A 15,488-nucleotide genomic window follows, 5' to 3' on the forward strand; every position below is an offset into this window, starting at 1 on the left:
CTGAGGAAAGGAGCAGACGCCGTTCGCTAGGCCTTTGTCTCTACTGCGGAGGCAAGGGTCACTTCCTCGCTAATTTCCTGGAACGTCCAGGAAACGACCGTGCCTAGGTTATACCGAGGAGCTACACATAGGCTCTACAGGATCAGCTCCTCTCTGTACCCTGTCTGTAACTGTGAAATACCCCGGTGGGGAACTTCAGATCCGTGCATTCATTGATTCTGGTGCTGAGGGGAATTTCATCGTGGCCGACCTGGTGAACCGGCTTTCTCTCCCCACGCTACAGCAGGTCCCCCCTCTGCAGATTTCATCCATTTGGGGCACCCTGCTCCCCGGACCATCACCTGTTCCACGGCCCCTGTGACCCTCCAAACCGGCCTGTTCCATTCGGAGGAGATCTCTCTGCTAGTTCTAGAGCGAGCTGTGCACCCCTTGGTGCTTGGACTACCTTGGTTGCGGCAACACTCGCCCGTAATACAGTGGGATAACTTTCAGTTGGTCCGATGGAGTCCCTTTTGTTTCGAACATTGTCTGCAACTCCCCCGGCCACCGAAACCCCTGCACCTCTGCTCCTCGCTTCTGCTGCCTGAACCATATCTGGGTTTTGCCGACGTCTTTTCCAAAGAGATGGCTGAGATACTCCCCCAACACCGGCCGTTTGACTGTCCAATTGACTTACTGCCAGGCACCACGCCTCCCCGTGGCCGGGTATATCCTTTGTCTCTGCCCGAGACTACTGCCATGTCCCAATATGTGACGGAGAACCTTGCCAAGGGTTTTATTCGCCCTTCTCGCTCACCTGCCGGAGCCAGTTTCTTCTTCGTGGCCAAGAAGGATGGCTCCCTCCGTCCCTGTATAGACTATTGTGTCCTGAATGCCATCACAAAGCGAGACCAGTATCCGCTTCCTTTGATCCCTGAGCTGTTGGACCGCCTTCAGGGAGCACACATCTTCACCAAGCTTGACCTCAGAGGGGCTTATAACCTTGTCCGCATTCGCCCAGGGGACGAGTGGAAGACGGCCTTTAACACCAGGGATGGGCATTATGAGTACCTAGTAATGCCCTTTGGACTCTGCAACGCCCCAGCCATCTTCCAGAACCTCATGAATGAAGTTCTATGCGACATGCTCCACTCTCACGTCATAGTTTATCTCGATGACGTACTCATCTTCTCTAAGGACCTGAAGACACACCGTCCCACGTCGCCCAAGTCTTGCAAGCTCTCCGAGACAACCACTTGTACACCAAGTGTTGAAAAATGCGTTTTTGAGGCAGAGTCCCTGCCTTTCCTTGGGTACATCATCTCCTCCACAGGCTTCCGTATGGACCCCGAAAAAGTAGCTGCCATAACTACATGGCCACAACCTAAGGGCCTCAAAGCCCTCCAGAGATTCCTAGGCTTTGCTAACTTTTACAGACACTTTATTCCCCAATACTCGCACCGGGTTGCTCCTCTAATGGCCCTGACTCGAAAGGGAGCCGATGCCAAGAACTAGCCGGACGCTGCAGTTGCCGCCTTCTCCGATTTGAAAGAAGCATTTCTCTCAGACGTCTGTCTCCGTCATCCAGATCCCACCAGACCCTTTATTGTTGAGGTCGACGCCTCTAGCATTGCCGTCGGAGCAGTCCTCAGTCAACACTCCGACTCCGGACAGCTTCTGCCATGTTCCTACTTCTCCCGGAAGTTCTCCCCCGCCGAGATCAATTACTCCATTGGCGATAAAGAGCTGCTGGCGATCAAACTTGCCTTTGAAGAATGGAGGCAATGGCTCGAGGGGGCCCGACACACGACCACCGTGTACACGGACCACAAAAACTTGGAGTTTCTATCTCAAGCACAACGATTAAACCCTCGCCAAGCCCGCTGGGCCCTGTTCTTCAGCCGGTTTGACTTTGTCTTACAATATCGGCCGGCGGCCAAGAATCTCCGAGCGGATGCTCTCTCTCGAACCTCCTTCGCCGAGGAGGACCAAGAACCCCCTCAGTATATCCTCAATCCTAGTAAGGTTCGCCTGTCTGCCTTGACGGTCCTCTCCCAAGATAGGACCGTGGTTCCTCGACGCGATCGCTTAAAAGCACTACACTGGGCCATGACTCCCTCACTGGAGGGCACGCAGGACGTGAGAGAACCCTCGAACTTATTAACCGCTTCTACTGGTGGCCCAACATCCGTCAAGATGTGCGCACTTACGTGAGTTCCTGTCCCACTTGCGCCCGTCAAAAGCCCAGTCCGGGTTCCCCGTGCGGTCTCTTACAGCCTCTGCCGGTCCCTACAGAGCCCTGGACCCATCTCGCTACGGACTTCATGGTGGACCTACCCCCGTCCCGCGGTCAAACGGTTATCTGGGTTACCGTCGACCGCTTCTCTAAGATGGTACACCTAGTTCCACTGCCTAAATTACTTACTGCACCCGAACTAGCTCTCCTCTTTGCCCAGCACATTTTTAGGCTACATGGCCTTCCGCAGGATATTGTGTCTGACCGAGGACCCCAATTTGTTGCACGCTATTGGAGAGCCCTCTGCAAATGTTTCAAGGTGAAGCTCAGTTTCTCTACAGCTTTCCACCCACAGAGTAACGGCCAGTCCGAAAGGATGAATCGGTCTCTGAAGACCTACCTTCGAGCCTTCACCAATGAGAAACAAGATAACTGGTCGGAGCTATTACCCTGGGCGGAATTCGCTTATAACAATCAAGCCCATACAGCCACCGGGCTCTCACCCTTCCAGCTAGTCTACGGAAAGCAGCTGAGGCCCCCACTTCCACTCGATACGCCCAGCGCCTCACCAGCCGCCCAGTTGACGGCGCGCCAGCTACAAACATTGTGGCGGAGGACCCAGAACAAGTTACTTCGCTCAGCCTCTTCCGCCAAACAAGCGGCTGACCGCCACCGACGACCAGCTCCTACTTACCAGCCAGGAGACCGGGTATGGCTTAGCACGAAGAACATTTGCCTCCGTCTTCCTTCACGAAGATTTGCGCCCAGGTTCTGTGGACCATTCCAGGTCACTGAAAGAGTGGGGTCAGTTTCGTATCGACTAAGACTGCCATCCTCACTTCGTGTTCACAATGTCTTCCACGTGTCCCTGCTCAAGCCCGTAGTCCTCTCCCGCTATCACCGCAAACCTCCAGACTCTTCACCAACCGCCATTGACGATGACCCCACCTACCAGGTACGTGAAGTCCTCGACGTTCGCTACTACAACCGCAGGTGGGAGTATCTACTCGCTTGGGAAGGTTGCGGCGATGAGGACAACACCTGGGAACCCAGCCGCAACATTTTGGACAAGTCATTGTTGTGACAGTTCCATCTAGACCATCCAGAGAAGCCCGGTCCTCTCAAGAGGGGCCGTAAAGGGGGGGGGGGGTACTGTTGCGGTTGCCACCACTTCCCCTTGCTTTGGGCTCAACCCTGCACACCTCCGCTTCAGGAACCGCCGCGTTCCGCCGACGCTGGACCCTGGGGACTTCCCTCACTCCACGTGGCGTCCGCCATTACGTGCCTGCTTCTCCTCAGTCTCGCACGCACGCGAGGACGCCCGTCTTGAGCGCTCAACTCCCGGAAGCCTGGCCCTGCCCATGCTGATGACATCACGCCCAAGTCCCGATATAACTGGCGTTCAAACTCTCTCTCATCACCTTGCAACGAGGTTCACAACTGCCTAGTTGTTCTGAGTTGCACTCCTGTTGTTCTCTACGGTTTCCTGCCTCTGACTCCGGTTTGCCTACGACTCCGCTTCAGCCTGCTGCCTGCCTCTGACTCCGGTTTGCCTATGACTCCGCTTCAGCCTGCTGCCTGCCTCTGACCCCGGTTTACCTACGACTCCGCTTCAGCCTGCTGCCTGCCTCCGACCCCGGTTTGCTACAGACTCTGCTTCAGCTACAGCTTGCTCCAGCTCCGGTTGGCTACAGACTCTGCTTCAGCTCCAGCCTGCTCCAGCTCCGGTTTGCTACAAACTCCGCTTCAGCTCACAGCCTGCTTCAGCCTCCGGTCTGCTACAGTTTCCCCTGCCGCCCGCTGCCCTGTCATCAGCTGGCCCTTGGCCCTGTACTGCCGGCTCCTACTTCCCGGGTACCTTGGACTTCCTATACTTCCAGTTTACTCTGGTCCCGGTCTAAGCACACCTCTGCCTCTGGACTCTCTGACTATTCCCCAAGTCCCAGGGCCCTATGGGCTCCTCCTGGGGGGCTCCTGTTTCCCGGGTGAACACCTCCTGTCTGAGGCTCCGCTTCCCGGCCTACTCCGTCACCCTCGGTGGGCTGGCCCATGGCTCCACTACCTCGCCAGCAGTGTCCGACTGCAACACTACACACACGCACATACATACACACTTCTGTCACTCTCTATGATTTGAAATGTCACATGTGTCCCTTCATTTAAAAAGTTTGGGGACTCCTGTTCTATATCAAAGTTATAAGTACAAGATATAATGCTGCATTTCCTTTTTACACTACAGTGTTCTGCTTCATTTTTCATTCCAGAAATGGAATCATAGGTTTCTCTTTTTCTTCCTTTATGCAGCTTTGAATATTACATTTGCTTATAAACTAGCCTTGTTTACAATCTATGACCCAGAACAGTGATTCTTAACCTTTTTTCTGTTAGGGCATACCTGACAGATGGTTCTTACATACTTGACACACTGAACATGGTGACACACACTAAATGTAAACATATACTCTGAATCCACAGGAAACACAACACCACCCCCGACCCCCAACAGTGGGTGCAGAGCAGAACTAAGGCATTTCCCATACAACTTACCAAACCAAAAATATATTCTGGTTCTCCTGTCATCTCAGAAAAGCAAAACAAATTCCCTCTACTACCAGGTGTAATATCCCTCCTTTTAAAACTACTGTAGTTTACCATCAATGCATGTCCTATTGAGAAAACCCAATAAAGACTGATACAAATGCCTACATGCTTGTAAAATTCCTCATCTTGGTCACACACACAGAACCGACCTTCACCAAGTACAATATGGAGACAGAGACTGGAATGGAAACCCAAAACGGCCATTCTGTATGCAGTGTAAAACTGGAGAAATGGAAACAAAAACATAGCACCTAACATAGTCCCAGGATCTTTAATAATGCAAACAAACTAATTTGCACAAAATTACATCTGCATTATGGAACACACTCAAACAGTAACAACCCTATCTATGAAAATGCAACACTACGAATATTTAACCAGGCCCTAAACACCAAATCACCTCCTATTAGGAAAACAGAACAAGCCAAGCTGCTATAGATCCCTACACAGAAATAATTGTAAAACTATACTAATAAATATTTCAAAACAGTTGATGAACAGATTAACATCCAACAATTAAAAACTCATAAAAATTATTAAAATTTTCCAAATATCAATAAAATATTTCAAAACAGAAATAATTAAATTGGCAGTCAATCAAGAAAAATAAACTTAAAAATCCACCTTTATTTTTGCTGTCCAGCAGCTCTCCTATTCCTGCTCCTTTCCCTTGCAGGGCAATAGCACACATCAGAAGCAGCAGTGGCTGCTGAAGTTCTGTCCTCATGGTACTTTTCCTTAGGGCCCACAACCAGTCTCTCTCTCTCTCTCACACACACACACCAATTATACCCCATGACTAGTCTATGTCTCTCACACACCAGTGACCTCCCCAACAAGTCTCTCTCTCACACACATGTCACCTCCCTGACCAGTCTCTCTCTCTCCCTCACAACATCAGTCATCTCCCTGACCAGTCTACCTCTCTATCATAAACACACACACACATACACATCCACACCAGTCAACTTCCTGACTAGACTCTGTCTCCCTCACACACATACCAGTCACAGTCTCCCTGATAAACACTAGAAACCTCCCTGTCCAGTCTATTTCTCTCTCACACACACAAGCACATCACTTCCATGACCAGTCTCTCGCACATTCACACACATGCTCTCTCTCTCTCAATCACACACACATGTACTCTCACTTAATCACATACTGTCAAACACACTTGCACAAACACGCTGTCTCTTACTTACATACATGCTCTCAATTACAAGTACATGCTCTCTCTCCCTCTAGCTCGCTCTTACTCACATTCCATCTCCTCCCCAGCACAAATGGCAGCCCTCGTGGCCCAAGAATAAAGAATCACGTAGGTTGTGGGGCTAATGCTTCTCTGCCTCCCATCACTGATCACCGGCTGTGCTTCATTTTGATCCGGGTCCATGCTTTTGCCGCTATTTTATGCAGAATGGTCCTTGCTTCTTCCTGTGTCCCCCATTGTACATCACTTCTTCTTCAGGGCCATGGGGGTGGGAAGAAGAAAGGGCAATGTTGCTAATGTTGCCAGCTTCCACTAACAGTGCTGCTTTTCCTGCCTACATGGCATGGCAGCAGTATTAGTGGAAGAATGTCTGCATCTCACTGCAATGGAGGAGAGGGAGGGAAGAGCAACAGGGGCAGTGGGACACTGGGAAGCTGTAACACGCCTGCCGATGCTTGGTGACACACTGGTTGAGAATCACTGACCCAGAACACTTGATCCAATGATAGAATAGGTACATTTGACCTTCTCCTGAGTGGCACGGTCTCTTGTTATAAATCAGTATTGCATTTCTGGTTTCTTTTCCTGATTGATTTGCTATATTCTGCCTGACTCAGGAGTGCATAAGCCCCTTCAGAGAAATTGATCCAGATGAATAATAGTATGTTTCTTTAAATACTCCTCATGGTATAACTATATGGGACATAGTACAATTCCACTTACCTGAACAATTTGGATGTACTAAACTTTAAGAAAGACAAAAAACTACAAATTGAATCTGCTATTATTTTTTCATTGATTATATAGTAACTGAAATAAAGAAACACTGATGATCATTTTTAGGTTATGAGTGAAACAAGTCTTATAAAATACCTGCAAATACATTTTCCATGGGGTCCCAAGATTGAGAACTTTCTTTTTCTTCTCAGTACCCTCAATTTCACAATGAGTAGGTACTCCAGTCTGGATATTGTATACTTGTTCCAAAATAGATTGGATTCTGCATCACTGGAGGTGGCTGTCTGGCATCATTGGAGGTGAACCCCATCCACCACCTGAACCATCAGGATTCCATTTCGCCCCTTGATAGTCCTGGCCCTGAAGAAACATTATGCTACTTCAAGGTTATCCTGTTCACTCTCCCTTCAATTCTGGTGACCCTCATCTTGAAACTCAGAGCTCGAGGCATATTTGTATTTGCATAGCTGGATGAAATTCACATAGAGGCATAACTCTATCTGGAAAGCTGCAGGGCTTGCAAGGAGGTAATATCTCTACTGAAACATAGATGCAGAATATGACAACAGTTAAGGACAATAATGCCCAGCCAATCTGCCCAATTTCATTCCTGGTGCAATGCTATAGAGCCCATTGATCTCTCACATTTGTTTAAATGCTTCACAAATAGCTAGGAATCCTCTTTGTTTATCCCATGCCTTCATGAATTCTGTTCCTATTTTTGTGTCCACCATTGCCACTGGGAGGCCATTCCATGCATTCATTACCCTTTCTGTGAAGAAATATTTTCTGATGTACTTCCTCAGTGTGTCCTCTTAGATCTTCATACTCAGATTTCCTATTCTAGAGTAATCTTTCCTTTGAAAAAGTGTGCTTCTTGAACATTATTGAACATAATATTATATTCCCTCTATCTCTCCTCTCCTCTCAGGAATACATTTATGGGTGCCAATCCTCATCTCACATTGCTTTTGAGTAGAACCTGCAACTGTTTGGTAGCCTTTCTTTGGACCGTCTCCACCCTGTGTATATTCTTTTAAAGGTATAACCTCCAGAATTGGCCATAGTACTGTAGATGAAGCCTTGCTAATGGCTTATACACATGGCTGGCATGTCCCAATAGGCAAATTAGGTGGTCGTCTAGGGGACTGACCATTAGGGGTGGCAAAGAGCAGCCATGTGGAGCCGTGAGAGGATCTTATCCCACTCACAGCCGAAAGGAGTAGAGACTCGGCAGGCCGTGAGCAGCACCCATTCTGTTTGTATCCGAGAAATGCAGACACTCGGCAAGCTATGAGCAGCACCCATTTTGCTTGCAGCTGAGAGAAGCAGAGACTTGGTGGGCCATGAGTGGCACCAGTGTTTGTATGTGTGTGAGTAAGAGGGATTGTGTTGGTACGAGAGAGCAATGGTGTTAGTGAGAGAGAGGGAGGGAGCCTGTGTAAGGGTGCGTGTGTGAATGAGACCAGGAACCTAAGTGTGTGTAAGAGGAGGGGCCCTGTCTGAATGAACGAAGTTGAGGCCGGAGCCGGGGCCTGGACCGGGGGGGGGGGGGGGGGGGGGGAGGAGGAGGGGGCCAGGCACAAGACAGAAGGTTCGCCTAGGGTGCCTAATACCCTTACACTGGCCCTGCCTATACAGAGATATTTTAGCAGCATAATTGGAAACGAGTTAGCAGCATTAACTAGGAAACAAGTTCCTTGGACTCTTCTTAGGATCTGGCTTACTCAGTTTTTAGCCAGATAGAACGTATCCAAATAAATATGAGGCATTCCGGGGCAGAGCTTAACTTGTCTGGATAACTTAACTGGATAACGTTGATATTCAGTGTTATCTGAGTAAGTCTGGACATGCTGGAGAACGGTCCTAAAGTTATCAGGATAATGTGGACTTTCTCTGGGAGTATTAAATGGAATGCATAATTGCTGCATTCCCCTGAATATATTAGCATCGTTATCCAGGTAACTTTACCTATATAACTTACCTGATCCCCGCACTGCTGAATATGGACCTCACAAAGTACTAAGGTGGACAGAGAGTCACTTATCCAGCCTGTTTGTGATTTGTGTTGCAGGGTGGCTGGATGTTTAAGCAGACAGGTTAAACACGGTTGGCTAGAATGGGAAAATTGAGTTAAACCAAGAAATTTTTGAGAGCGTATGTGATTGATTGGAACATTTCCTGTGATAAATATAATGGTAATTTCACACATTACAATGATATCATATCTACATATTTTTCTTCCATAGGTTATGTTCTTGTTCTCATTGTTACTTATTCCATGTAAAGCCCGTTGCTAGTTTTGTTCTCTGTAAACCGACGAGATGTTCCCAACGTACGTCGGTATATAAATGCCATTAAATAAATAAATACATAAATAAATAAATGTTACCTTAGGTTGAAGGTTCTGGCATTATTAAGATCAAGTGAAGTAGAGGTAATTCTAATAGTGCCTTTCAAGCTTAGACAGCCATAGTTTCCAGACTTTTTGGACCTGAAAAAGGAGAAATCTCTAAAGCTGCTAAACCTAATGCACACATTAAGTGGCAATAAACTATCCAAACTCCCAGTATTTGAAACAGATGGTATGGAAATTGAAAGGAAAACCTGGAGTTCAAAGGGTATCCTTTATAGAGTAATTTTTGCCTTGCTAAGAGCAAGTAAAGTCTCCTCAAATAAGGCCTGTTATTTTGTTCAGAAGTGCTTTGCAAATTGATGCAAAGGCCAAAGATATTAGAGCCTCAAAAGCTTCTGTTATTGGATGTTTTTGTTTCAAGGCCCAGGTTTAGGCTCAAGTCTAAACGCACTGAGCATTTGTGTAAATGCTGCCTCTTATTGATGGAATTTTTCTGTTGTCACATCCTGACAGTCACTTGTCAACATGATGAGGCCACTGCTTTCTTGATCTCTCAGTGGTACATTTGGTGCTGTTATAGAGCCACTTTTTGAATTATTGGATTAAACCTCTCCTTTGTATTGTTTGATTGCAATTTGTTCAGTAAGAAGAGTTGCAAATGTAAAAGTTTTTGTCCTCGGTGGGTCTTTTTCTACTGCTTTTTTAAGATAAAAGTTGTATTGAGAACATTCCAAGTTTTACTTCTAATGTTAATTTTGCTTTTCATACGAACTGATACATTGTTTTGCTGACTTTGTATTGAACTTTGAGAACACTAAAGAAGCAAAGCTACATTCTTTGGACTGGGGGTAGACAATTGGATTTTCATAATATCCATAATGAATATGCATGAGATATATTCACATGCAGTAGAGGCAGTGTATGAAGATATATTTATTTATTAATTTTATTTATTTGTTTGCTTTTATATACTGACATTCGTTGGGGTACGTCACATCGGTTCACATTATAACAGGATAATAGCATGACGGGAGTCGTACCATTTTTTACATTGAAACATTAAAACAATTGTAGGAACAGTATAACAGGGGAGCATAGGTTAACAATTTAACAGTGTAACAGTGGAGCGCAAGGACAGTATTTGTACATAGTATCAATAGGGGAGAACTTTATACAAGGAGGGTTTTGTTTTGTTTTTTTTAATGTCTTACTTGATATTACAGAGAGGCTTTCTTGAGGGTAAGGGAGGACAGGGGAGGGGGAGGGGGGAGGAGGGGTTAGGTCGCTAGTTGGTAGGCTTTCTGGAACAGCCATGTTTTAAGATGTTTTTTGAATGTTTGGAGAGAAGGTTGCAGTCTGAGGTGGGAGGGTAATTGGTTCCAGAGGGTAGGACCGGCTATCTCATGCATTTTCATTCTGGATATCCTGAAAACAAGATTTGTTGTGCCACTCGAGGATTAGAGTTGCCTACCCCTGCTTCAAACCTTAAAAAGGTTCTGAATTTTTATTTAAAGAAAACAATGTTTTCCAGAAAACCAGGTCAACTTTTAAATCTATCTGATGTCAGTGAGAAAGCATTACTGACCTATCCTACTGCTGTCTCTTGATGGATTTGTTATTGCATTCCCAAGGATTACAAAAAAGTACATAATATTCCTCCAAATTTTCTCAGGGTACATTCTATCAGAACAGCATCTATTTCAATGTTTTCCAACCCTTTCCTGGAGGCATATCTAATTAGTTGGATGTTCTGCATAATGAATATACATTAGGTATATTGGAGACCCAGGGTATCCAAATATATCTCATTCATATTCATTACGGAAATCCAGAATATACCACTGGCTAGGTGTGCCTCCAAGAGAGGGTTGGGAAACTGTTCTATTTCATTTGTAAAGAAGTGAATACTTCTGTATAGGAGATATTGGGGTTCTGTGTTTACCTTCACAATTGGATATAAGCAGACGTAGCATTTGTGAGATGTATTTTCTAAGCTGCTATTAATCCCAGCCTTTATATATGTTGCATAGGAGGTGGATCCTTGGGCTGAGGTGGGGGTTGATGCAACCCGTAGGCGAGGGCCTATGGGTCCCCACCATCAGCAGGCGGAGTGGGCTGAAGCTGGAGGCCACTGGAGTTTCACCTATACCAGCCCACGTTCCCCTCAGGTTGAGCCTTCGGGTGCCGGGGCTGGCAGGACTTAGGTGGGGCTTAAGGTTAAGTACAGGTAGTAGATGGTTCAGCCCAGAGAAAGTAGCCAGCAGATGGCATGGTCCTATCCAGGACGGGATATGGAACAGGAACTCAAGCACCAAGGAACAAGAAGGAACTGAAGGTGCCTGAGCAAAGGGAGGCCGCAGCCTTAATAGTCCGTGTCCAGAGGAAGGGGACAGAGGCATCAATGTCAAGCTTGAATGGAAGCTGGCAGCCCTTGGGAAGGTGTAGCAAGCAATGTGAAACTCTGAACTCAAAAAAGGCTGAGGCGAAGTCGTTCATAGCAATGGTCAAGGCATGGAGAAAGCAAGCATGGTCAGATGTAGTAATGATCAAGGCACAGAGAAGGCAAGCGTAAGGCGTAGCAGTGGTCAGGCTTGGAGAAGGCAGGCAAGGTCAGGTGTAACGATGGTCAGAACCAGGAAGTCAATCAGCATACAGACGAGACAAACACGGAACAATAACCAGGAACTCGGAGCAACAGGAACACGAAGCAAGGCTCACGGAGAAGCAACGAGTACGAGGAAACCTGGAACAGGAGGCCAAGGAGACCTGTTGCAAAGGCAACGCTTCAGTGTGAGGCCTGAGCATTTAAGTGCTGAGAGAACTGATGTCAGCATCCGGGTCCATGGCCAGGTTCCCGCCGCGGGCCCTTTAAAGGTTTCACTGGTATGCGTGTGCGCGCCTAGGGAGAGGTGCAGTGCCGCTGGCGGTGTCTCTCCGCAAACCCCGCGGAGAGGCTCGATGGATGGAGGCATACTGGCTGGAGGTCCCGGGAAGCGGAGAAGGGCCGGAGGTGCTGGCGGAAGTCCGAGGTCAGGACTGGTGGCCCACTACCACCAGCGACGAGGAGCTGGAGCCAGAAGCTTGTGTAGATCGGTGAGAGGGCCGCATTGCGGGGCTACCGCGGGCAGCGAGCATAACAATATATACTGCTGGTGTAGTTCCCATTGGTTCTATTAGTCTTGTCCTGTATCTGTTGCTGCTTTTATTCCTATTGGTTCTCACTTTGTAAGTGGAATAGAATAAGAAATTTTTCTCAGTTTCCTTTCTATGAAGTAATTTAACAGTCAATACAATCAAACCCAAATTGATAGCTAAATGTTTTTTTCTAGGTTAACAAGAATTTGTTCTCAGAATGATTGTATTCTGGTAAAGAACTGTCAGAATGGGTTTTATTTCTGATAGTTTATAGTCTAAGAAATTCTGGAAAAGTGTTGAAACTGGGAAAAACTGCAAAAGCAAGGGAAGGAAACTTTTGGACAGGAAATGACATTAAAACATTTCCTGTGGTTTTTGCACTATTAAGTACTTGATTGTAGTCAGAGCAATAGAAAGGAAAATGATGGTAAGAAAATTCCTAGTTGTGAAGTTTTCAACATTGTACTTGTGTCAAGTTTTGATTCTTTTCTGAATATCAAAAGGATTAGAAATAGCTTAAGTGAAGTAAAATTGATATATATATAGGGGTAGATTTTAAAAGAAGCGCGATCAGCCTACTTTTGCTTGCGCATCAGACTCAAGCAAAAGTACGCTGGATTTTAGTAGATACGCGCGGAGCCGCGCGTATCCACTAAAATCCTGGATCGGCGCGCGCAAGGCTATCGATTTTGTATAGCCTGCGCGCGCCGAGCCGCACTGCCTCCCCCCGTTCCCTCCAAGGCCGCTCCGAAATCGGAGCGGCCTCGGAGGGAACTTTCCTTTGCCCTCCCCTCACCTTACCCTCCCTTCCCCTACCTAACCCACCCGCCCGGCCCTGTCTAAACCCCCCCCTTACCTTTGTCGGGGGATTTACGCCTCCCTCCGGGAGGCGTAAATCCCCGCGTGCCAGCGGGCCTCCTGCGCGCCGGGCCGCGACCTGGGGGCGGGTACGGAGGGCGCGGCCACGCCCCCGGGCCGTAGCCACGCCCCCGTACCCGCCCCCAAAACGCTGCCGACACGCCCCCGAAACGCCGCGACGACCGAACCCGCCCCCCGACACGCCCCCGACACGCCCCCCTCCGAGAACCCCGGGACTTACGCGAGTCCCGGGGCTCTGCGCGCGCCGGGAGGCCTATGTAAAATAGGCTTCCCGGCGCGCAGGGCCCTGCTCGCGTAAATCCGCCCGGTTTTGGGCGGATTTACGCGAGCAGGGCTCTGAAAATCCGCCCCATATTTTGTGATTATACTGCTATGAGAATTTCTGCAAAGTATAATAGCAACAAAATTTGAAAGGATTGAGGCATAAGTATTTTCCTCTCTTGTTTAACAGTTTGAGGCATGATCTCTGCATTCTGAAAGTCCTATAGGTTTTTCAGTGCTAATGGAGCAATCCTCTTAACTACACTGTAGATTGTGAGAATAATACATAAGTAAATAATGATTTACAAATGTAAATTGTCTGTTTGAAAAATACCCTCTTTGCATCTGCCTTAAAGTATGCATGGTGTTGCAAAATGCATGTATTTTTAACCACATTTGAGGGAGATATTCCCAGAGGCATGGTTTGGGTGGGTTTGGAAAGTAATGCATGTAGATTGGATTTTCAAATCTATGTGTGCTATTTTCTATGAGAAATCTACCTGGACAAAAAGTGAGTATAAAAGTCTTCTAGTACTTTGCACCTGTGTCAGTTTTCAAAAAGAAAGTATGCACATACATAATTTCCCCTTTATACACGGATAAAAAGTATACACAGACTTTGCAGTGAACTAGCTGGTTTGAAAATTTCCCACCATCATTTCACAGGATCCTTGACTGAATATATAAAAAATCTGAATGGCAGTACCATCCATGGTTGGTACTATGTGAGGAACTCATAAATTTGGAAAAGCAGGCCCACAATTTTTTTCACTCTTCCCTTTATAAGAATTCCTCATTCATTTTACATATATCCCAAATATCTCTCAGAATAGTATTTCAGTTGTTAACCTTATCTTAACTCCCAATTTATAAGTGCTGTAAACCCCAAATGCACCTTTGTAAACAGCACAATATGGTAACCCATCTTCTTCACTGTAATATACTTAATAATGTACAGGTAAAATATAATACCATAATATCATACCAGAAACGAGATGAGTTGAATACTATATTCTGTTTAATGTAACCCATAATAAGTTTCTTGCAGCATACATTCACCGGTATTATTCCTTCTTGCAAATACTTTTTTTTAGATAGAATATTGCCTCCAGCTGAATCAGCATTACCCTTGGATTAATTGATTTTAAATACAGATTACAACCAAACCTACTAATATATTACTCATTCACTATACTGAAGCACAGTTTGGAAATGTAGCACACCTACCATAAACACCATATGTTGAGATATCTGATTCTGGAAGCTATTTAGTTCAAGAATACTGTCTACATCTGAACATTAATCATTCCTTGGATGGCTGAAGACTTTCAGCTGTTGGCTGTTTGCAACACAGACCACCCAAGGTGAGATGGAATTCATAACAAAGCACCTTACTGTTAATTTTCTGGAAGGAAATAGCATAAAATGTTCTCTGTATCATGTCATCCTTCACTGATCATACCAAAAGTTGCAGGTCCTAAGAATGTTTAATATGGTATATCAAATGTTTAACAGTTTTTATTAACTGCTTCCCCAACTCTTTCTGTTCTCTTTTAGGTGGAAAACTCAGGGGATCCATGGGAGAATTTCCTAAATTACCAATCCCTAACATATTGGGAATGTGTTTATTTACTAATGGTTACTATGTCTACTGTTGGTTACGGAGATGTTTTCGCAAAAACAACTCTAGGGCGTCTGTTCATGGTCTTCTTCATCCTCGGGGGTCTGGTAAAACATCTTCTACTTATAATAACTGATTTATGTATCCCAATATATTTGCATCTGCTGTCTTAATTGGAAAGTCTGATTGAGCACATTGTTTCAAGAATTCTTAACACTAAATGAAAATGCAATATTTTTATCTTGTTTTTCTATACAAGATAAGTGTAACATGTTGCTCTTCACGTTATCTTTTAGAGGAAAAACTGTAAGCATAGGAAATAAGTGAAAAAGTACATATTTCTTGCCCATGCAAGATATTTATAATCCATTATGTGATATGTACTGAAATGTCTATTGTTTTATCATTTGATAACTTTGAAGGCGGTTTCCAGAGCTCTTTCTACCCTTCCAAGTCCCTACCCAAAATT

At 46.0% G+C, this 15,488-nt stretch overlaps 1 protein-coding gene across 2 annotated transcripts in view; it reads left to right on the forward strand.

Moving 5' to 3' along the window:
* Positions 1–15,488, forward strand: part of KCNMA1 (potassium calcium-activated channel subfamily M alpha 1) — a 1,936,781-nt gene that overhangs the window by 1,167,021 nt on the left and 754,272 nt on the right. For both annotated transcript variants that reach the window (XM_029609517.1, XM_029609516.1), the window contains exon 8: positions 14,956–15,126. In XM_029609517.1, coding sequence (XP_029465377.1) covers positions 14,956–15,126 — 171 coding nt within the window. The remainder of the gene's footprint in view (positions 1–14,955; positions 15,127–15,488) is intronic.

The sequence above is a fragment of the Rhinatrema bivittatum genome, chromosome 7, assembly GCF_901001135.1.
Source record: "Rhinatrema bivittatum chromosome 7, aRhiBiv1.1, whole genome shotgun sequence".
In the NCBI taxonomy this organism is placed as follows: Eukaryota; Metazoa; Chordata; class Amphibia; order Gymnophiona; family Rhinatrematidae; genus Rhinatrema; species Rhinatrema bivittatum.